The following is a 20,534-nucleotide window of genomic DNA, read 5'->3' as shown; positions in this document are numbered from 1 at the left end:
TGAAAATGTCCATTGAATTTTAGAGAGAGTGAAGGGAAAGTGAGAGGCACATTGATTGGTTGCCTCCGGCACATGCTCTGATAGGGACTGAGGATCAAGCCAGCAACTGAGGTACATCCCCTTGACTGGGATTGAACCTGGGACCCTTCAGTCCATGGGCTAATGCTCTATACACTGAGAAAAACAGGCTGCAGCTTAATTCATTTACTTTTAATCTATAGGTGTCTTTATATTTAAAGTGTATATTTTGATTCATCCTCATAATCTGTCTTTTAATTGGTGCATTTATGCCACTGATTTTCAGAGTGCTTACTGATAGAGTTACTGCCGTACCAGGTGGCTTCTGGGGTGGGCCTGCCTTGCCATCCGGGACCACCGATGGGGTCCCGGGCGACCGGCTTGCCCTGGATGGCAGTGCACTGGCGGTTCATGCTGTCCTGCCCTGCCTGCAGTATGCAAATTAACCACCATCTTTGTTGGTGGTTAATTTGCATATTGTGCTGATTAGCCAATGGGAGGCATAGCGAAGGTGCAGTCAATTACCATGTTTATCTATTATTAGATAGGCTAGAGGCCTGATGCATGAAAATTCATGCAAGAGTAGACCTTTCTTCCCGTGGCTGCTGGCACCGGCTACCCTCCGGCACCTGGGACCCGGGCTTCCCTCCTCCAGCCATCAGCAGACACCTGGGACCTGAGCTGGTTTCCCCCGGTGGCCCGCAGGCATCCAGGACCCAGGCTGGCTTCCCCCCAACCCCAGCTTTGTCAGGAATGATGTCTGGGATGACGTCTGGAAGACATCCGGTCTAAGTAGCATATTACCCTTATTATAGATACTAGAGGACTGATGCATGAAATTCGTGCAAGGGTAGGCCTTCCTTCCCCCGGCTGCCAGCACTGGCTTCCCTCTAGCACCAGGGACCTGGGCTTCTCTCGCAGCCCTGGCTTTGTCCAGAAGGTTGAAGGTCGTCTGGTCTAATTAGCATATTTCACTTTTATTACTATAGATAGTATTTCATTCTATTACTATACTATGGTTTGCTTAACCATTTCTTGCTTGCAGGGCATTTAGATTTAAATAGCTTTGCTAGAGCCCTAACTGGTTTGGCTCAGTGGATAGAGCATCGGCTTATGGACTGAAAGGTCCCAGGTTCGATTCCAGTCAAGGGCATGTACCTTGGTTGCAGGCACATCCTCAGTAGGGGGTGTGCAGGAGGCAGCTGATCCATGTTTCTCTCTCATCGATGTTTCTAACTCTCTATCCCTCTCCCTTCCTCTCTGTAAAAACAAATCAATAAAATATAATAAAAAATAATAATAATAAATAACTAAATAGCTTTGCTAGAATGTATTTAGCAGGAATTACTTGCATATTCCCAAATATAAAATTACTAGTTCAAAGCTAGAAGCAATTTTATAGCTCTGTTTAATATTACCAGGGTTCTTTCAAGAGAGATGAGTTTGCTTTACCAATGCCATTAGCTAAATGATTTCATGTCTCCACAATATTTTAAAATTTTTATTTATCAGCTTAGTATCTATGTGATGGTGTTTAAAACATTTAAAAAACACATCAACTATTTATTGTATTGTGTGTTCACCACCCCAAGCCAAGTCTCCTTTTATCACTATTTATACTCCCTTATACCCTCTTCTCCTTCCTCCCACCCCCTTTACCCTCTGGTAATCACCATGTTGATGTCTGTCTATGAGTGTGTTTGTGTGTGTGTGTGTGTGTGTGTGTGTGTGTGTGTGTGGTAAGTTTGATTTAGAAGGGAGACCATAGAACTCTAAATTAAACTATTTCTTTTAAAAAGTTTTTATGGTTGATTATGTAATCAGTCTTTCTAAGTATTTCTTTAGAATTTACAGTCTTGATTTAGGGTTTATCTGTAACTTCCTTAAAATGTTTAATGTAACAACTTTTTATGCTTGTAATAACTCCTTTGGGGACATTTTGAAAGCAGGAGTGAAGTAATTAAGTACCCTGTAAGGCTCTTGTAAGTTATGTCAGTAATATTTTGGAGTTGGCCCTCTCTATTTAAGGCAAATTTCCAGAAGGAGAGGCACTTAATTAACTTTTGGATGAGGAATAAAGAAGTTTAGAGAGAAAAGTGACCTTAAAATTAATCAAATATTGTCCTCTCATAGTACATTGCTATTTTAATGATAAGAAAATTAAATCCTGTAGAGATTCCATGAGTGCCCCTAAGAACATATAAATAACTTTGTCACTTTTACTTTCTTGAGTGTATGCCTTGTTTCCCCATCTGGATTATAAATTCTTCGAAGGCAAGTAGAGGCCACCTCCCTGGGGCCAGGGGACCTGAGGCTGCGCCTTCCGCTCTGCGGGACTTGACGGAGGTGGGGCCAGCTGGGACTGGGTCTTGCGTAATTTCAAGGCACGTGCAGGTGGGCAGGGACTTGACTCTGGGTCCCGTGGTGCATCCCAGACTCTGACAGAAGGGAGATTTTCATATACATTTTACTAATTTTCTTTCATCTCTGACACTTCTATTATAGAGAAAGGGCAAATAGCAATATTAAAATATTTCCTCTAATTAATCCCCTTTTAATGTGCATGAATTTCATGCACCAGGCCACTAGTTGCTTGACAATAAGACTAAAAGTCTGCTCTCAACTTTAAAGCCTTTTCTTTTTCCAACTCTTAATTGTGACAATTTTCAAAATTCAAAAATGCTGAAAGGATAGTATAATGACCTGTATATCCACCAAGGCCCCTAGAGTTAACAGCTGTTTATATTTTTTCCCTATTTGTTTTATCTGTGTGTGCATTTATATTTTAATCCTCATTTGAGGATGTGTTTTCTTTTTAATTGATTTCTAGAGAGAGAGGAAAGTAGGGAGGGAGGAGAGAGAGACAGACATTGATGTGAGAGAGAAACATCGATTGGTTGCCTCTCGTAAATGCCCTGTCCAGGAATTGAACCTGCAGCCATTTGGTGTTTGGGAAGATGCTCCAACCAACTGACCCACCCTGCCAAGGCTGTATTTATATTTTTTAGGGATGAATGTCATGATGTCTATAGCATACTTTTGCCTTTCATTGAAACCACATAAACTCACTAGTGTCTCATTTTCTTTCTCCTTCCTGTCAGTTTTTAACATTTGCTCTATTGCCATATTGCAAGGATCACATTCTTACTACTTTTCAAATTTTCTTGTTTCACTATAAGGATCAGTAATTAAAACAGTATTGTAGATGTAGTATATTTACAAATGTTGCAAATTGCTCTATTTTATGTTAAAGATATTATTACTTTTAATTTACATTTCTTCGCATGTTTTAAAGAAGATGATAATCCTTAAATTTTCAGATTTTTACAATTTAAAAAAGAAAGAATGAATGAAAATGCTATAAAAATAGTCATGATAAACTGAATATCCAAGGTGTTTTGATTAGTTCACTGAACAACAAAAAAAGGGTCCATAATGTGTGTGTGTATGTGTGTGTGTGTGTGTGTGTGTGTGTGTGTGTGTGTGTATGAGCATTTGGATTCTGATGTATCTTCATAGCAGTGAAAATTATAATTAGTGAACATTATTTTTTCAGAGTAAGCCATCAACTGGAATTTGGCCTTCACAACAGTTAATATATTTGTGTATTCATGCATGTTGTAATTTTTTTTTTTTTAGCTAAAATGACCAATGAGAAGGCCTTGACTGTTTTATGCAGAGACACATTTTCTTTGTGTGTTTGAGATGGTGTTGCCATTGAATTGTAATTTCATTTGAGTAGAAATTTAGGAGTTGCTTATGACACTATTTTCAGTACTATATAAAGACTAATGTCTTCCATCTTACAACATGAATATTGAATGAACATTTTAGTGGATAAGCAGTGTAGTTTAGATATTCCCGATTCTGAATATCATAATTATTTTATTTATTTGTTTTGTACTTTATAAATGTTAACTCATCAATACCTCATATGAGGTAAATACTGTTATCCCCATTTTGTAAATAAGGAAACTGAAGCACCCATGAGGAAACACATTGTTAAATAACTTGACCGAAGTTGCACAAGTAGAATTTGAAACCAGGCAAAACTGGCTCCAGAGTCTGTACTCTTGCCTCTTACGTTTTGCTGCTTTTCCCATGGCAATGTATTGTTTGTTTGTTGTACATCAAACATCTTGTCTTGCTTTAGGATGTTAGCAAGTATAGAGGATGGGCTGACAACACGAGTGAATGAGATTAAAATGACAAATGTGGCTTTATGCCATTGCAGGGAGCTTCATGATCACGGACTCCAGAGGCAGCCATAGCGGGCTAACTATAAAAATAGCTTGTCCCAAGTAAATAACTCCTTATTAAGTTGTTTTTGGTTAGCACACCAATTGCTTACTTGCTTTTTCAACTAAAGAATTCTGTCATGTATAGCAATGAATTCATGCTAAGAGAGTGGGTATGTGTTTTGGGTTCTATGGGAAAAAGAACCTGAAATATACTTTGGAGAAATTTTGGGAGCTTTGGTAAGAATATGTAGCTTTAAATTAGCCCATATTTCCTAGGAAACTGATACAGCTTTTCTTTCCCTCCCCCATTGTTGAACTTGATCTCATCTTGTAATTTTCTTTGCTGTTACTACCACATAGTTCAGCATTCTCAAAGTGATCGAAGCAGCCCTCCAAAGTTAGCCCATGTTGTCATTGTCCATCTTCTGTTTGTTTACTATTACACAAGTGCATGGGATTCTATTTCTGGTATAGCTGATCTAGAAATTTCTTAACAACTTGATAGCATGTCTTGATTGCAATGAGAATGTTTTAAAACAAAAAATATTTTTTGTGCTGCAGAATGAAATACTGAGTTTGCAAATCAGGTTTTTAAAAAACTATATTGATGTGGTGAATGATTTAGTTTAAATGCTTATTTTTTAAAAAATTTTAGAACTTAAAAGACATTTGGAAAATATTGGCTACATTTGCACCTCTAAGAATTATTTTGGTGTAATTTAAATGTATATAAGTCCCACTTAGTGAATGGTTTTATAAGAGAATTGTTACAGTGGGTTGATATAATGAAATTTCACATTTTATATATGTCAAATTCATTTTAAATTCTAAGCATGACTTAAGTTTGATTTCCAGTTGTTTATATTCTAATTCTGTGTTTCCTTATTTTCAGGCTGACATAGAGCTATTCGTGAACAGGCTTGACTCGGTGGAATCTGTTCTTCCTTATGAATATACGGCGTAAGTTTTCAGCTTGTTTTTTATATAAAATTTTATGTGACCCATCAGAATTTTGTGCATTTAGAATTTTATTTTCTCCACAGATATAGGAAACACATTGTTAAATAAACAGATGTCTATAAATTTACATGCTTTTAAAAATGTATAGGGCCTGAAAACATTTTTAAATGGGTAGTCTTTATTATTAAAATGTAAAATGTGTTTTTTATGTCACTGCAATACAATAGGAGCAGAAACTAAAACAAGGGATTTCCTTTTTCATCTGACTGGGCAAGGAGCCATTTTGTTCTAAGTTTTTTAATAATGCCTCCCCTCCCATTTTTAAACAAAATCCTATATGCCACATAATCAGTCCCCAGAAATACTTACTTTAATGTCTGCTCCTCCACATTTTTTCCTCTGCATAGTCTAACTTATATAACCACATTTATACATTTTAAACAAAATAGGTTCATACTATTATACCTGTTTGCACCTTGGTTTTCTCACTGAATCTTTTTGGGCATCTTTTCGTGTTAATACGCAACTACCTCAGTATTTTTTAAAAAATATATTTTATTGATTTTTTTTACAGAGAGGAAGGGAGAGGGATAGAGAGTTAGAAACATTGATGACAGAGAAACATCAATCACAATCAGCTGCCTCCTGCATATCCCCTACTGGGAATGTGTTCGCAACCAAGGTACATGCCCTTGACCGGGATCGAACCTGGGACCCTTCAGTCCGCAGACCAACGCTCTATCCACTGAACCAAACCGGTTAGGCTTACCTCAGTATTTTTAGTGGGTGTTCGTTATTCCTTTGTGGAGATTTGTGTCCATGTATGATTTGTTTCACTAATTTTCTGTTTCTGAACATTTGGTTATTTCCATTTTTTAATATTATTAAAACGCTGCATAATACCCTTTATGCATTTGACCACTTTATACCCCATTTGGTGTAGAACATAGTTCTTAAATTTTAGTTGGCTTCTAAATTTCTCTGGTATCTAAGAGTTTTTGGAGGAAAAAAATGCGTTTAGGAAAAAATTCACACACAAAAAAGTAAGAGTATCCTATAAGAATTCATGTTCTTAAATATGTATGAGAAGAGAGTACAACATTCATGAATAGATGAACCATAATTTATAGTAAACTATTGGAAAATTGAATGCTTTTTCTATTTATTATATAAACAAACATCTCTCGTTAAATCTTTGTGAATGTTTTTGGGAAAACTCAATGGATCTCTTAATCTAGTAGATGGAGAGTCTTCATTTTGGGCTTTCCCAGTCCCAGTTTTTTTATCACCTGAGATTCATCTTCCTCTTAGGAATCTAACTGATTTGTAGCCATCGCTGTGCTAATCTTAAGTACTTCCATATCATTCCAGTGTGAACACAGAATTGTCTCTTAGTTGTTTTTTTTGTTGTTGTTTTCTGTTTGTTTGGTTTTTTGTTAATCCTCACCTGAGGATATTTTTCCATTGATTTTTTAGAGAGAGTGGAAGGAAAGTGGAGAGACAGTAACATCAATGTAAGAGAGACACATCAATTGGTTGCCTCCTACACACAGCACGACGGGGGCCTGGGATGGAGCCTGCAATCGAGGTACATGCCCTTGACTGGAATCAAACTGGTCAGGGCTGTCTCTTAGTTTTTTAATAGCAAAGTTGAAAGTAGGCTGTAATGTTTAAATAAAACTTTATTAAAATCTGGTTAGTAATACAAAGGAATTACAACACAGAGAGAAGCTTACAGCTGACTCCATTCCCATAGGGTCTCTCCAGTCATGCTTCTCAGATTTGGAATATGTTGGCCAGTATATCAGGATGAGGCAGAAACCCAAGGAAAATTGACTCATCTTCCGGAAATGTCATTATTAAGTAAAGATTTAGATTAGAAAGTTAAAACAAAAGGAGATAAATTATGTAAAATTCACTTGAAGAATAAGGATATAATAAATCACTTTATCATTGGAATGAAAAAAATACAATGTGTTATAAAAATTTTATAATTTACATCTCAGTGTAAATATTTAAAAACCAAAGCATTCTAAGGTATAATTTTTAGGTGTTGGGCTTTTTTTGTTTTGTTTTGGGGTGATGTGGTACATGGAACTTGGAGTATGAATATATTTCTTACTCATCTATTAGAATGCTACAATGATCAGCCCCTAATCTTTATTTCACTGTTTCCTTTTGTGTTTAAAAACTTAAATATTCTTTCCCCCAGGTTTGATTTTTGTCAAGCATCTGAAGGAAAACGTCCATCTGAAAATCTTGGTCAGGTGTTATTTGGGGAAAGAATTGAACCTTCACCATATAAGGTTTGTATTTAATGTTATATGTTATTTAATTGAAATTTTTCCCTTACAGAAAATGTTGAGATAACTTGGCTCACGTAGCTAAAGAGGAATTAATTTCTCTTTTGCATGCAGAAATAGTTTCTTGTGTTTTTTAAAAAAATATTTTTTTTATTGATTTCAGAGAGGAAGGGAGAGGGAGAGAGAGAGATAGAAACATCAATGATGAGAGATAGTTATTGATCGGCTGTCTCCTGCATGCCCCCCACTAGAGTTTGAGCCTGCAACCCAGGCATGTGCCCTGACAGGAAATTGAACCATGACCTCCTGGTTCATAGGTTGACGCTCAACAACAACCTCTGCCAGCCGGGCAGAAGTACGTAGTTTCTTAAAGTTACAGTTTAGAAGGATCCCTCCCCTTCTCACGATATGTCATGGATAAGTTCATCTTAAAAAACACTCATACAACCAGTATTATAATGATAAAGTGGCAGCCTGAAGCACAGTGCTCAGACCCCTGCCTCACCTTACAGAGGGACCTGGAACCCAGCCATCAGTCATGAAAAGTAGCCCTCAGCTGTTCCATATCTCCTTCCCCTCTTTGGGCTCAGTGTCCATAGACTTTCTCTATTAGCAAATATAGCAGGGCTTTGACTCCTTCTTTGGGTTTTTGGGAAGCTAGCCTTTCTGTTTTGACCATTGAAAGTATATTTGGATCATCTTTGATATATTTTTAGGACATCAGTTAAAACAATCTACGCACAATAAGATATTCTCTTCAAGATATGTACTCATCATCACCCAAAATTATTCTATCCTTTAAATCTAGTATCTTTTAAGTCTATTATCCTTCTATATTGCTCAGTCCTGTGTTCATTTTACATCTGCTCTCTTGCTGCACAAAAAATAATGGTCTCTCTTTCTTAGAAAAATTAAGCTAGTCTAATCTAATAAAAGGGTAATATACAAATTAACTGTCACTCCAACACAAAGATGGCGGCACCCATAGCAGCTGGGGCAGGACGCCAGCGTCCTGTGTCCCGGCCGCAGAGGGAAGGAGGGCTAGGGACACAATGCGGGGCTGCTGGGCTGGGGGTGTGCTCCCGGCGGCCGCCGCACAGCTCAGGGCACGCCCCCAGCCCAGCAGACACAATGCAGGGGGGCCTCTGCGCATGAGCTGCAGAGGAAACACCTTTTCTGACCACTCATTGGCTAAGCTCCCTGTACACCACCACTCGCAGTGTTCTTGGTAACTTGGGTAATAAGAATCCAAGAAGGTGATCTAGGGTTTTTCCGCCACACTCTTGGAGGAAAAAACGAAGGTCCGCTGCTGGAGGGGCTAAGAAATGTCATATCCTGCCCTACTCGGTTTGGCTCAGTGGATAGAGCCTCGGCCTGCAGACCGCAGGGTCGGGTTTGATTCTGATCAAGGGCATGTACCTAGGTTGCAGGCTCCTCCCTAGCCAGGGCCCAGGTCAGGGCTCATGCAGGAGGCAACTGATCAAAGTGTACCTCACGTTGATGTTTCTCTCTGTCTTTCCCTCTCTCTCCCAAGCTCTCTAAGAATCAATGGAAACATATCCTCAGGTGAGGATAAAAAAAGAAAAATGTCATATCCTATGAAAGACACATCTTGAAAATGCCTAAAGAAAGTTGTCATTTTTTCATGGTGAAGGGACTGGAGTCCATGTCGATGAAAACACCTTGGCGGCTGCAGCAGTTGCAGCAGCAGCGGGGTGATGGGGCTGGCGCCTTCCCCTCATCAGCCCGGTCACCTCCCGCAGAAGGAGGCCAAGCTGTGGCTAAGGCCTGCTCCCCATGGGGCGCGGGCATAAGCCATCAGTAGGACATCCCCTGAGGGCTCCCAGTCTGTGAGAGGGGCAGGCTGGGCTGAGCCCCCCCCCCCCCCCAGTGCACGAATTTCGTGCACCGGGCCTCTAGTTTGTAATAATAATGTATCACTATATAAGAACAATAGTACAGAAGAATATAAAATGAAGACTAAGTCTCTTCCTTCTAGTTTCACATCAGTTTCTTGGTTAATCTTTCCTGACATTTTCCACACACTTACAAGCATATATAAATAAAGTTAGATATGTTTTAACATATTCTGCACAGTGCATTTTTCCTTTAACTCTCTATCTTGGTCTTTAGTTCACATAGAGCACTCCTTTTATTTTTTATTTATTTAACTAGTGACCCAGTTCACGTATTCATGTACATTAAAAAATTAATTAGAAGAAATATATTAATATCGCTATTTGCCCTTTCTCTATAATAGAATTGTCAACCAAATTCACGATCGACAATGACAGATTGAAACACACGTGTGCAATTGGCACCATGTATTGCGCATGAGTGAGTCAACTTAGCCTTTTGTAAATACAGAACAAACTTGCTTAATTAGACCTGCTTTCTGATTTAGCTAAGCTTTTTTCAGCCCAATGAAGCACCCCAACTTCTGTTTAAGGTAATCGTCAGCAACATAGCAGTAAATATCAACGTGAAGCAGATTATTACTGTCGATCACACAGGGAGAACAAAGGATAAAATATTTAACTGTAGCAGTGTTTGACTATATTCTGCGCAGTGAGAAAACCTGAAGTCATTTTCAAGGCCCACCATTTCTTCTTTTCAGTCGGGTCAAGTTTCTAAACTTTCTAAATCTTCGTTTTCTGGCTAATGAAAAGAAAATAGGATTCTACCAAGTCTCCTATCTACCTACTCCAGGATTTCTGTGAGGACCAAATGAGATGAGGAAACGCTTCACAGACATTTGGTTACAGTGTGAAATGTTTGCACCTGGCTATAAAGCAAGCCGTGTTCCTGGGCTGAAGAAACTGTAAGGAGGCCAGTCGCTAGGGAGAGGAAGTTGGGCATTGCTACATGCCATCATTACCCGACGCCCACAGCCACCGTTTCTGGGCTGGGCTGGGCTGTGGGCCCCATTTTGCACATGGGGGTCTTGGCAGTGTTGGCTGCGATTTGGTGGGCTGTTGCTCCGGGATGGTGGCGGAGCCTGTGTCCCACTTAGGGGAAGCCGAGTGCTTCTTTGTGGACTCTAGGTCCGCAGTGCTGTTTCACTGTAAATGGCCAGTGCGTATCATGGCAGCTCCTGCATTGAGCGTCTGCCCCCTGGTGGTCAGTGCGTGTCACAGTGAAACAGGAATTTTGGGGGGTGAAAAAGACAGGTTTAGGAAATTTTAGAAATTAAGGGGACCATGGAAAAAGCACAGGGCTGCAGAGCGGCAGAAGGTATATTTCCATAGAATAGGGAAGCTAAAAAGCTGCAACAGGTGCATTTCCATAGAATGAGGGAGCTGGAAATAGCAGGTCTATATTTACAAAATAAAGGGAAGGAGGCCCCTCATCCAAAAGGAGAAGAAAGCCCGAAAGGAATAAGAAAACAATAAGGAAGGAGGGGAGGAAAACCTCACATGTCCCATGTGAAGTACACCTTTGAGCTCAGGAGTTCTATAGTAACCAGTCTAAGGGAATAGTGACCAATCAGAGGGGATATCAAGGCACAAAGATCGACAGCCTTTATAAGCTGTAGGAAAAAGGAACTCTGGAACTCTTGCCCTCTCCCCACGTGGGAGTCTGTGCTGTGAGATTCTTTCCCTTTCTCCACGTGGGAGTCTGTACTTGTTCTTCAATAAATTTCCACATTTGCTATACCACCTTCAGTCCGTGGATTCATTCTTTGACTCCATTGGACAAAGAGCCCAGGAATCAGTCTGCCCAGGGGAACACCATGTGTTCTAGTCCAAAAATTCCGTTTCATTAGCAGCTGGTCGGATGGTTCGACACTTAGCATATTAGCCTTTTATGTAGATAGATTTAAAAATATATATATGTTCTCACTGATTTTTAGAGAGAGGAGAAGGGAGAGGGAGATAGAAACATCAATGAGAGAGAAACTGACCAGCTGCCTCTTACATGCCCCCTGCCTGGGACCAAGCTCGCAACCCAGGCAGGTGACCTGATCAGGAATCAAACTAGTGACTGACTGGTTCATGGGTCGACACTCAACCACTGAGTCACACCCGATCAGGCTGAGCACTCATTTTAATGGCTCGACCCCAAGTTTTATTCTCCTGACAGCTCCATCTCTTGGCTTCATATTCTTCTCTTCTATGGCTTATACCCAATGGTTAGCTGCCTTCCCTACTTTCTCACTAAGCACCCTCATCTGTCTCCCTTGGCACTTCATTACCTGAGCATCTCTCTGTCCAGCAAATCCCCAAGCCTTGATTAGTCCCACTAGCCCTCTCACTCCCTTTAAGCTCTCTACCTATACCTGAAGCTCTGGGAGAAAAGACACATAATTATGCACGCTTAATTCACAAGTTTTTTATAGTTTCAACCATTAGTCTATCCTCTTAAAATAATCTAATTGGAGATTTTTCTACCCTAAAGATGCCAGTAATTTAAAAATTTTTAAAAAACAGTAGATTTGAAGGTCTAATGGGATGAAGTCATTGGGAAAGGAGGAGCTCAAAGTGCGTGGACATGAGTTGTGTTGAGTAAGGCAAGCATCTTAATTGTGTAATATCTCCCCAAGGTGATATTTTAAAAGATTACTTTAGGAGTTATTACATTCCTTTTTGTAGCATAGGTAATTTTCAGGCATATTTATTAAATTGTGCAATGAGCCCTGGCAGGTTTGGCTCAGTAGATAGAGTCAGCCCGAGGACTGAAGTGTCTCAGGTTCAATTCTGATCAAGGGCATGTGCCTCTGTTGCAGGCTTTATCCCCGGCCCTGGTCGAGGTATATTCGAGAGGCAGCTGCACATCAGTGCTTCTCTCTGTGTCTCTCCCCTTCCCACTCTCTCTAAAAATCAATGAAAAAATATCCTTGGGTGTGGATTAACAAAACAAAACAAAATTGTGCAGTGAACTTAAAATACTCCTATGGTCTCTCAGACCTAGCTTTCTGTTTATCTCTTGGCCTTCAGAAATGATGGGAAGGGGAAAGAACATTAGTAACACCTTCAGTGAACTTAGGTGACAGCAAGAGTCTCTAGTAGTAAAGAGCCCTTACCAGCAGTAAACAGGGAAGAGCAGCAAAATATTCAAACCCATGGAGAAGCTTTATCCCTTTGGGGAAGACTCTCCCTTCTCACCCCGCCCCCCCATTACTTCCTTAGTAGGATTCCCCTCAGGGCATATTTATTTAATGTGTAAAGACCATGCCTTGCTCATGCAAAAGGCCCTTCTTTTAGGCCTAGTGCTAAGAGATCAGATTTTCTTTTAAGTGTAGTTTTTTTTAAAAAATATATATTTTTATTGATTTCAGAGAGGAAGGGAGAAAGAGATAGAAACATCAATGATGAGATTGAATCATTGATCGGCTATCTCCTGCATGACCCTTACTGGGGATTGAGACCTCAACCTAGGCATGTGCCCTGAACAGGAATCAAACCGGGAACCTCTTGGTTCATGGGTTAATGCTCAACCACTGAGCCACACCGGCCAGGCAAGAGATCAGTTTTTTTCAAGCCAGCCATAAATGTATTGAACTATATTTTTCAGTATTGATTTCAGTATTGATTCTTTGTCCTTTCTTTTCCAAGAATTTAGCTTTACATTAAATCTACAGTAAAAGAAATGTTAACGAACAGCAACAAAATCTGTTTGCCATTTTTTACCTGTGATTTTAGTGGAGGTCAGAAAAACAGCAGTATATGACATTGTGTATGTTATGTGAAGCTGGAGCCACACTTCATAGGATCATAAACTCACAAGTCTCACTATTCATATTCACTTGTTCACTAGTTAACATACCTGTTGAATGCCTTTCATGTGCCAGGCACTGTGGTAGGTGTGGGATATTGCAATGAACAAGACGAAAATCTCTGTCCTGGTGGATCTTATATTTTGATGGTGAAAAGGAGCAAACAAAATGATTACTAAAATATATAATAACATGTAGTGTATAAATTGTTCATGTATAAGCTATTGAAAACAAATCAGAGAAGATAGTTCGAGAATTTGTAATTTTAAACAGGACAGGGAAAGTCTCACTAAGAAGATGACATTTGATTAAAAGACCTGAGGCAAGTAGGGTAGTGAGCCATGTGAATATCTGACGGGAAGATGTTTTAGCTAAAGAGAGGAGCAAATGAAGTGGTCCCAAGATGTGTGCTTGCCTGGTGTATTCAAGGCACAGAAAAAAGTTGGTGCAACTCGAGCAGGTGAGCAAGATAGAGAATAGGATATGACAGCCAACAAGTAACAGGACCACATTATATAGTGACTGATAGGCCACTGTAAAGACTTTGGCTCTACATCTGAGTGAGCTGGTTAGCATTGGAGAGTTTTGAGTCAGCCTAGATTCAACGAGATCGCTAGGGTTGCTGTGCTGAGAATGGACCGTGGGAGGGGAGAGAAGAAGCCAAGAGACCCCTTAGAACTCTTGCAGTCATTAAGATATATATGACCTGATAATGACTCAGACTATGGAGGTACAGGGAGAAGGGTTATATGGTGATGAGAATCTCAGAAACTGGCTATGTTTTGAAGGTTAGGCCCTCAGAATTTGCTGACGGATGTGATGTTGGGTATGGATGGGAATGTCTGTGGAAAGAGCAGGTTTGGGGGGAATGAGGAAGAGTTAGTTTTGGACATGGTAAGTAGGGATGTTGACAGTTGAATATATGTGTCTGGATTTTGGAGGAGGGGGTTCAGGATAGTACATATATTTGAAAATCATCAGTATATAGATGGTATTTAAAACCAGGACTTGCCGAAACCGGTTTGGCTCAGTGGATAGAGCGTCGGCCTGCGGACTGAAAGGTCCCAGGTTCGATTCTGGTCAAGGGCATGTACCTGGGTTGCGGGCACATCCCCAATAGGAGATGTGCAGGAGGCAGCTGATGGATGTTTCTCTCTCATCGATGTTTCTAACTCTATCTCTCTCCCTTCCTCTCTGTAAAAAAATCAATAAAATATATTAAAAAAAAAACAAAAACAGGTCTTGATAAAATTTCCAAGAGAGTAGGTATTGATAGTGAAGAGAAGAATCCCAATGACTGAGCTTTCGGGCTCTCCATGTTGATGGATCAGGATGATGAGGATTCAGTAAGGAGACTTCATTTTAGAATTGTTGGATTACATGAGGTAATAAGTGTTTATTATTATGATTAAATGTCATTTTCAGGTGTGCTGTTTTCTTTCACAATTGAACACACAATTGACTTGCCTAAATCCAGTGACATTGGATTGAGGTGTAAGATTTGCCACTTTTCATGTAACATGTCTATTTCTGCTTAATTTAAGTATGATACCTATTTCTCTAATCCTTTAGTTGTTTTTAAACCTCCACCCTTTAAAAAGAAACTAAAGGTTTATATAATGTTAAAAATATTAAATAATTGCATAAATATTGCTGTACTTACAGAAATGGCAATACGTCCAGAGCGAAACTCTTGGCTGACAGGTGGCAGCAGTGGGCCACATTTGGAACATTTATTTGTCAGCGGATGCACAGAAACTGGTTTAGGCATTTTAATAAATGATGTACAAAAGGATGGACTACTTAGAAGTGACACATGTGCAGGTGTTTTTGAAGTCAAATTTATTAAAAGGTACACAATTAGGGGCTATATATATGTAATTTGATAAATTACAGCCTTAGACTACCAGGAAGTATTTTTTTTTTAAATTAAGACATAAATAATGTCTTGATAAAATAAACCTACATTTTATAATGGGTTGTGAATGTCATTATTTTTACACACATGAAAAAAATTCTAGACCCCCGAATTGGAGGAATCTTTAGTTTTTAAACTTTGGTTTAAAAAATTATCGATTTTTTCAACCTTACTATTTGTTTCAGTTTTATTATTGTCCTGAAAGTTGACAATTTCAAATGTGATAAAAAAATCATGTTTACCCTGATTTTAGACATCCAAATGTAACTTGTAACATCACAGTCCATGCTATTCACTGCTGAATCTCCATTACCTAGCTACAAGGGGGGTAACAAACATCCATTAAATGAATATAGGGACATAAACACTTGTCTGCTTGTTACTAGAAAGCCTGCAAATCCGTAATTTCCAAAAACATTGTCAGGAGACATTACTCTGGAGAGACTGATGTTCAGTTTCTTCTACATGTAGTTTTTTTTTGTTTGTTTCATTTTGTTTGTTTGTTTTTTGCCTTCTAGGACTTGTTTATATTTAAAAGGTGGATTGATTGAAATGATCAAAAATAAAAATAAAAACTGTTACTTACCAAAATAAAGAGGAAAAGAGGGGGGGAGAGAGAGAAACATCAGTGATGAGAGAATCATTGATTGGTTGCCTCCTGCACGTCCCACACTGGAGATTGAGCCCACAACTAGGCATGGGAATCAAACCATGACCTCCTGGTTCATAGGTCGACAGTCAACCATTGAGGCATGCCAGCTGGGCTTATTTTTTCTAATTTTTAAAAAATGTTAATTGAATTTATTGGAGTGAAATTGGTTAGATGATAAGTTTTGGAAAAACAATAAGAGTGACTTTAAATCTGATTGAGCTATGACAAATTTTAAAATGTTTGTTATAAATATATTAATGCACTTAACTAATGAGACTAGTACTTTATGATATAGGTGTGAAGGATCTGGCTATTTTTACTTAATTTGCTTTCCATTTTATTTTAATACAGTTTACATTTAATAAGAAGGAGACCTGTAAGCTTGTTTGTACAAAAACATACCATACAGAGAAAGCTGAAGACAAACAAAAGTTAGAATTCTTGAAAAAAAGCATGCTACTGAATTATCAACATCACTGGTAAGACATGGAGATTTTGGACTTTTGACTTTTTCCTTTTCAAGATGAATTTGTTTCACTGAATGTGTAAATTACTTTATTGACTCTATAAAATACAGCAAATTAATTTATTTCCTTTTTTTATTATTAGTATTAACATGAAGTAGTGACTTCTTCTTGCAAGAGGATTGCTGAGGTTGATAGCTTAGTGTATTACCTTTTGTGCTTAGATCACTTTTATATCTAGTACTTGTTTTGGTACATAGAGCACTTCTTTTATTCATGTACTAGAGGCCTGATGCACGAAATTCATGCAAGAGTAGGCCTTCCTTCCCCCGGCTGCAGACACCAGCTTCCCTCTGGCACCCGGGACCTGGGCTTCCCTCTGGCACCCGGGACCCAGGCATCCCTTGCTGCCCCAGCTTCATCTGGAAGGTCATCCAGAAGGTTGTCTGGAAGGACATCTGGTCTAATTAGTACATTATGCTTTTATGATTATAGACTAGAGGCCTGGTGCATAAAAATCGTGCACGGGGTAGAGGGGACCTTTAGCCCGGCCTGCACCCTCTCTCAATCTGGGACCCTTGGGGGATGCCTGACTACTGGTTTAGGCTCGATCCCGCATCGGGTCTAAACCTGCGGTTGGACATCCCTCTCACAATCCGGGAGCACTGGCTCCTAAGTGCCTGCCTGACTGCCTGATCGCCCCTAACCATTCACCTGCCTGCCTGATCACCCCTAACCACTCACCTGCCTGCCTGATCGCCCCTAACTGCTCACCTGCCTGCCTGATCTCCCCTAACCCCTCTGCCTGTCTGCCTGCCCCTAACCACTCGCCTGATTGTCCCTAACCACTCACCTGCCTGCCCTATCGCCCCTGACCACTTGTCTGCCTGCCTGTCTGATCGCTCCTAACCACTTGCCTGCCTGCCTGATCACCCCTAACCACTCTGCCTACCTGCCTGATCGCCCCTAACTGCCTCTGCCTTGGCCCCTACTGCTGCAGCTTCGTCCAGAATGACGTTGGAAGGTCGTTCGGTTGTCCAGTCCAATTAGCATATTATGCTTTTATTATTATAGATAGTTAATAGGAACATCTTTATGCTTTGGGGAAAGTACCCTGGTCAGTCTTCTAGGAAAATACTGTTATTTTATGCTTGTACAGCATGAAAAAGACCATTGAGAAACAAAATTTAACTTTTGTTTGATGTTTGATAAATAACATCTACTTCAAATAAAATACTTCTAATTATGTAACCTGTTTTTTATTTTATAAACATTAACAAGGTTTTTACCAGTTTGTTTTGTAATAAAAAAGCATTTAAAAAGCTTTTCTGCTTCTAAAGTAGTATTTACTTATCAAACTATCAAAATCTAATTTTAAGTATAACTATTGTTATTCTTCTAGATCAGGATTGGGGAACCATTTTTCTGCCAAGGGCCGTTTGAATATTTATAACATCATTCTCGGCCCATACAAAATTAACAACTTAAAAATTAGCCTGCTTTTATTTGGTCAAGCATTTAATTAACTCACCCCTAATGCCTTGGCAGGGCCAGACCAAATGATTTTGCAGGCCTTATATGGCCAGAGAGTCGGACATTCCCCACCCCTGTTCTAGTTTGCCAACAGATGTCTATATTATTATATGTGTGTTCATGGTTTACATGTTTTGCCTCTTCTAAAAAGGATAGCCCTGCCAGCGTGGCTCAGTGGTTGAGCATCGACCTATGAACCAGTAGGTTGCAGTTCAATTCCTGGTCAGGGCACATGCCTAGGTTGTGGGCTCAATCCCCAGTGTGGGGCCTGCTAGAGGCAGCTGATCAATGATTCTCTCTCATCACTGATGTTTCTATCGCTCTCTCCCTCTCCCCCTCCTCTCTGAAATCAATAAAAACATGTATTTTTTTAAAGTATAATGTGGTGGAGGTGGTGAACACGATGGCTATCTTCATGCACTTCCTCTTGAATGTTTGTCCTATCAGTATCTCAGATTGACCCATTTGTCTACACCAGTGATGGCGAACCTTTTGAGCTCGGCGTGTCAGCATTTTGAAAAACCCTAACTTATCTCTGGTGCCATGTCACATTATGAAATTTTTTTGATATTTGCAACCATAGTAAAACAAAGACTTATATTTTTGATATTTATTTTATATATTTAAATGCCATTTAACAAAGAAAAATCAACCAAAAAAATGAGTTCGCTTGTCACCTCTGACACACGTGTCATAGGTTCGCCATCACTGGTCTACACCCAGGGAGGTTAGGAACCATTGACCTCAGTTTGGACATGATCAGATCCTGTGGCCCAAATAATTTCGTTGGAGCCACTCATTCCCTCTTGCCCTCCCAGTTCTTTTCCATCTTCCCTTTCATATACATAGAACAAAAACATCATAGGGAGGGGCAACCTTGGGTCACATGTCTATTCATGTACTAGTCTGTGATTAGGAGGATTCTGTTAGAAGGAAGGAAATTTGCACATTGTACTTGTGTCAGATTCATTCTTATCTGAACCTTAGTGTAAACAGGAACTTGAAAGTCTCCTCTGTCTCATTTCTTTGGTCTCTGGTAAGCCAAGAGCTTTTTTCCTCTAAGCTAAGGTGAGACAATTGCTGAATTAATGCAACTTGGAGTACATTTGTTTATTCATTCATAAGTAATTGAAATTTCCCTAGTGTTTTCTCTTTGCTTCAAACTGTTCTTTACAACATTCAAAATCCTATTTAAGGCTCAGTTCTTAACGTTTATGTGTTAGCCCCATTCACCTCTATTTTCTCCAAAGCTGCTCATTTATTGATCAAATGAAAGAATGACTCTTAAGGTGATTTTTAGCTATTTCTTCTATCCTCTGTTCTTAGAATACTGTCTAGATAGAGTCTTGCTCCTAAAGTTAATAGAAGCAGCTCTTCAGGAACTTCCTCAGTAATGTACTTAGAAATATTTTTAACTAATTTATGATGCAGTTAACATAGATAACTGTTTTGATGCCAGGATGCTTAATAACAAGAAGAATAAATAACTTAAAATAGTTTACAAAGTTAGAAAACATTTGTAGTACAGTTTATTAAACAATTTGTGATAGATGTATCAGTTGCAAAGTTAAACTATTCTGCCTGGAAAAAAACCCCACTGGTTTTGTTGATGAATTAATCATTGATGAATAATGATTTTGTAGCTGTATCTGAAAAGTTTATGATTTCAAGTCTGAATCTATTAACAAAAAAATCTAATCCATATCACAATTTAGGCAGTGGGCTTTAGTCCTTAAATCAGTTCATTACATACTTGGAAATGTTAATTCACTTTGATGAATTTATTTGAACTATAGGTTGAGTATATTTCTGTCCTTGACTTACTTCAGAAAGTTTGTAATTTGATTTTGAGCATAGATTACAGAATTGAAAGAGATAAAAAAGCATGAGCCTTTAAAATCTGAAAGACTTAAAAAAGTACAGTGTTCTATTAAGGAATTTTATTGTGAATGCAGTGCATCTTGTTGACCTTTGCACTGAGACATTTTGGGAAGAGCATAATCATTTTCTAAATTATAAAGCTATAAATACATGTTTATAAACAGTACAGAAAAATCCTATGTAATAAAAGGCTAATATGTAAATCAACTGAAGTGGAACAACTGGTCGCTATGATGCACACTGACCACCAGGGGACAGATGCTCAACGCAGGAGCTGCCCCCTGATGGTCAGTGCGCTCCCACAGCGGGAGTGCTGCTCAGCCAGAATCCGGGCTCATGCTGGCAAGCGCAGCGGCGGTGGCAGGAACCTCTCTCACCTCTGTGGCAGCACTAAGGAACCCTTGGGGTCCCAGACTATTTAAGAGGGCACAGGCTGGGCTAAGGGGACCCCCACCCCATTACCCAAATGTCATGCACCAGGCCTCTAGTCCTATCTAATAATAGACAAAGATGGTAATTGACCATACCTTCGCTATGCCTCCCATGGGCTAATCAGCGTGATATGCAAATTAAACACCAACAAAGATGGTGGCTAATTTGCATACTGCAGGCAAATCCTGGGGCTGGTGGCAGCGCGATCCCTAGCTGCTGGCTGCCCCAGTGCAAGATCCTGGCCTGCCATGTGTGGGGTGGGGCAGGCGGCAGTGAGATCCCCAGCCACTGTCTGCCCTAGCCTGGGATCTGGGCCTGTCATGTGTGGGGCGGGGCGGGCAGCAGCACTATCTGAGCAGCCACCTGACTCAGCTCAGGATCCGGGCCTGCCATCTGCGACCGGGGGAGATGGGGCA

At 39.7% G+C, this 20,534-nt stretch overlaps 1 protein-coding gene across 1 annotated transcript in view; it reads left to right on the top strand.

Moving 5' to 3' along the window:
* The first annotated feature begins 4,396 nt into the window (after positions 1 to 4,396).
* TM9SF2 (transmembrane 9 superfamily member 2) overlaps positions 4,397 to 20,534 on the top strand; it is a 56,056-nt gene continuing 39,918 nt past the window's right edge. Inside the window, exons 1-4 of the mRNA XM_015557482.1 lie at positions 4,397 to 4,429; positions 5,152 to 5,219; positions 7,432 to 7,525; positions 16,160 to 16,287. Of these exons, the coding sequence (XP_015412968.1) occupies positions 4,397 to 4,429; positions 5,152 to 5,219; positions 7,432 to 7,525; positions 16,160 to 16,287 (323 nt within the window). The remainder of the gene's footprint in view (positions 4,430 to 5,151; positions 5,220 to 7,431; positions 7,526 to 16,159; positions 16,288 to 20,534) is intronic.

Source organism: Myotis davidii, unplaced genomic scaffold, assembly GCF_000327345.1.
Source record: "Myotis davidii unplaced genomic scaffold, ASM32734v1 scaffold133, whole genome shotgun sequence".
NCBI classification, from domain to species: domain Eukaryota; kingdom Metazoa; phylum Chordata; class Mammalia; order Chiroptera; family Vespertilionidae; genus Myotis; species Myotis davidii.
The sequence above is the reverse complement of the archived record's forward strand: the minus strand, read 5'-3'. Positions and strand labels throughout refer to the sequence as shown.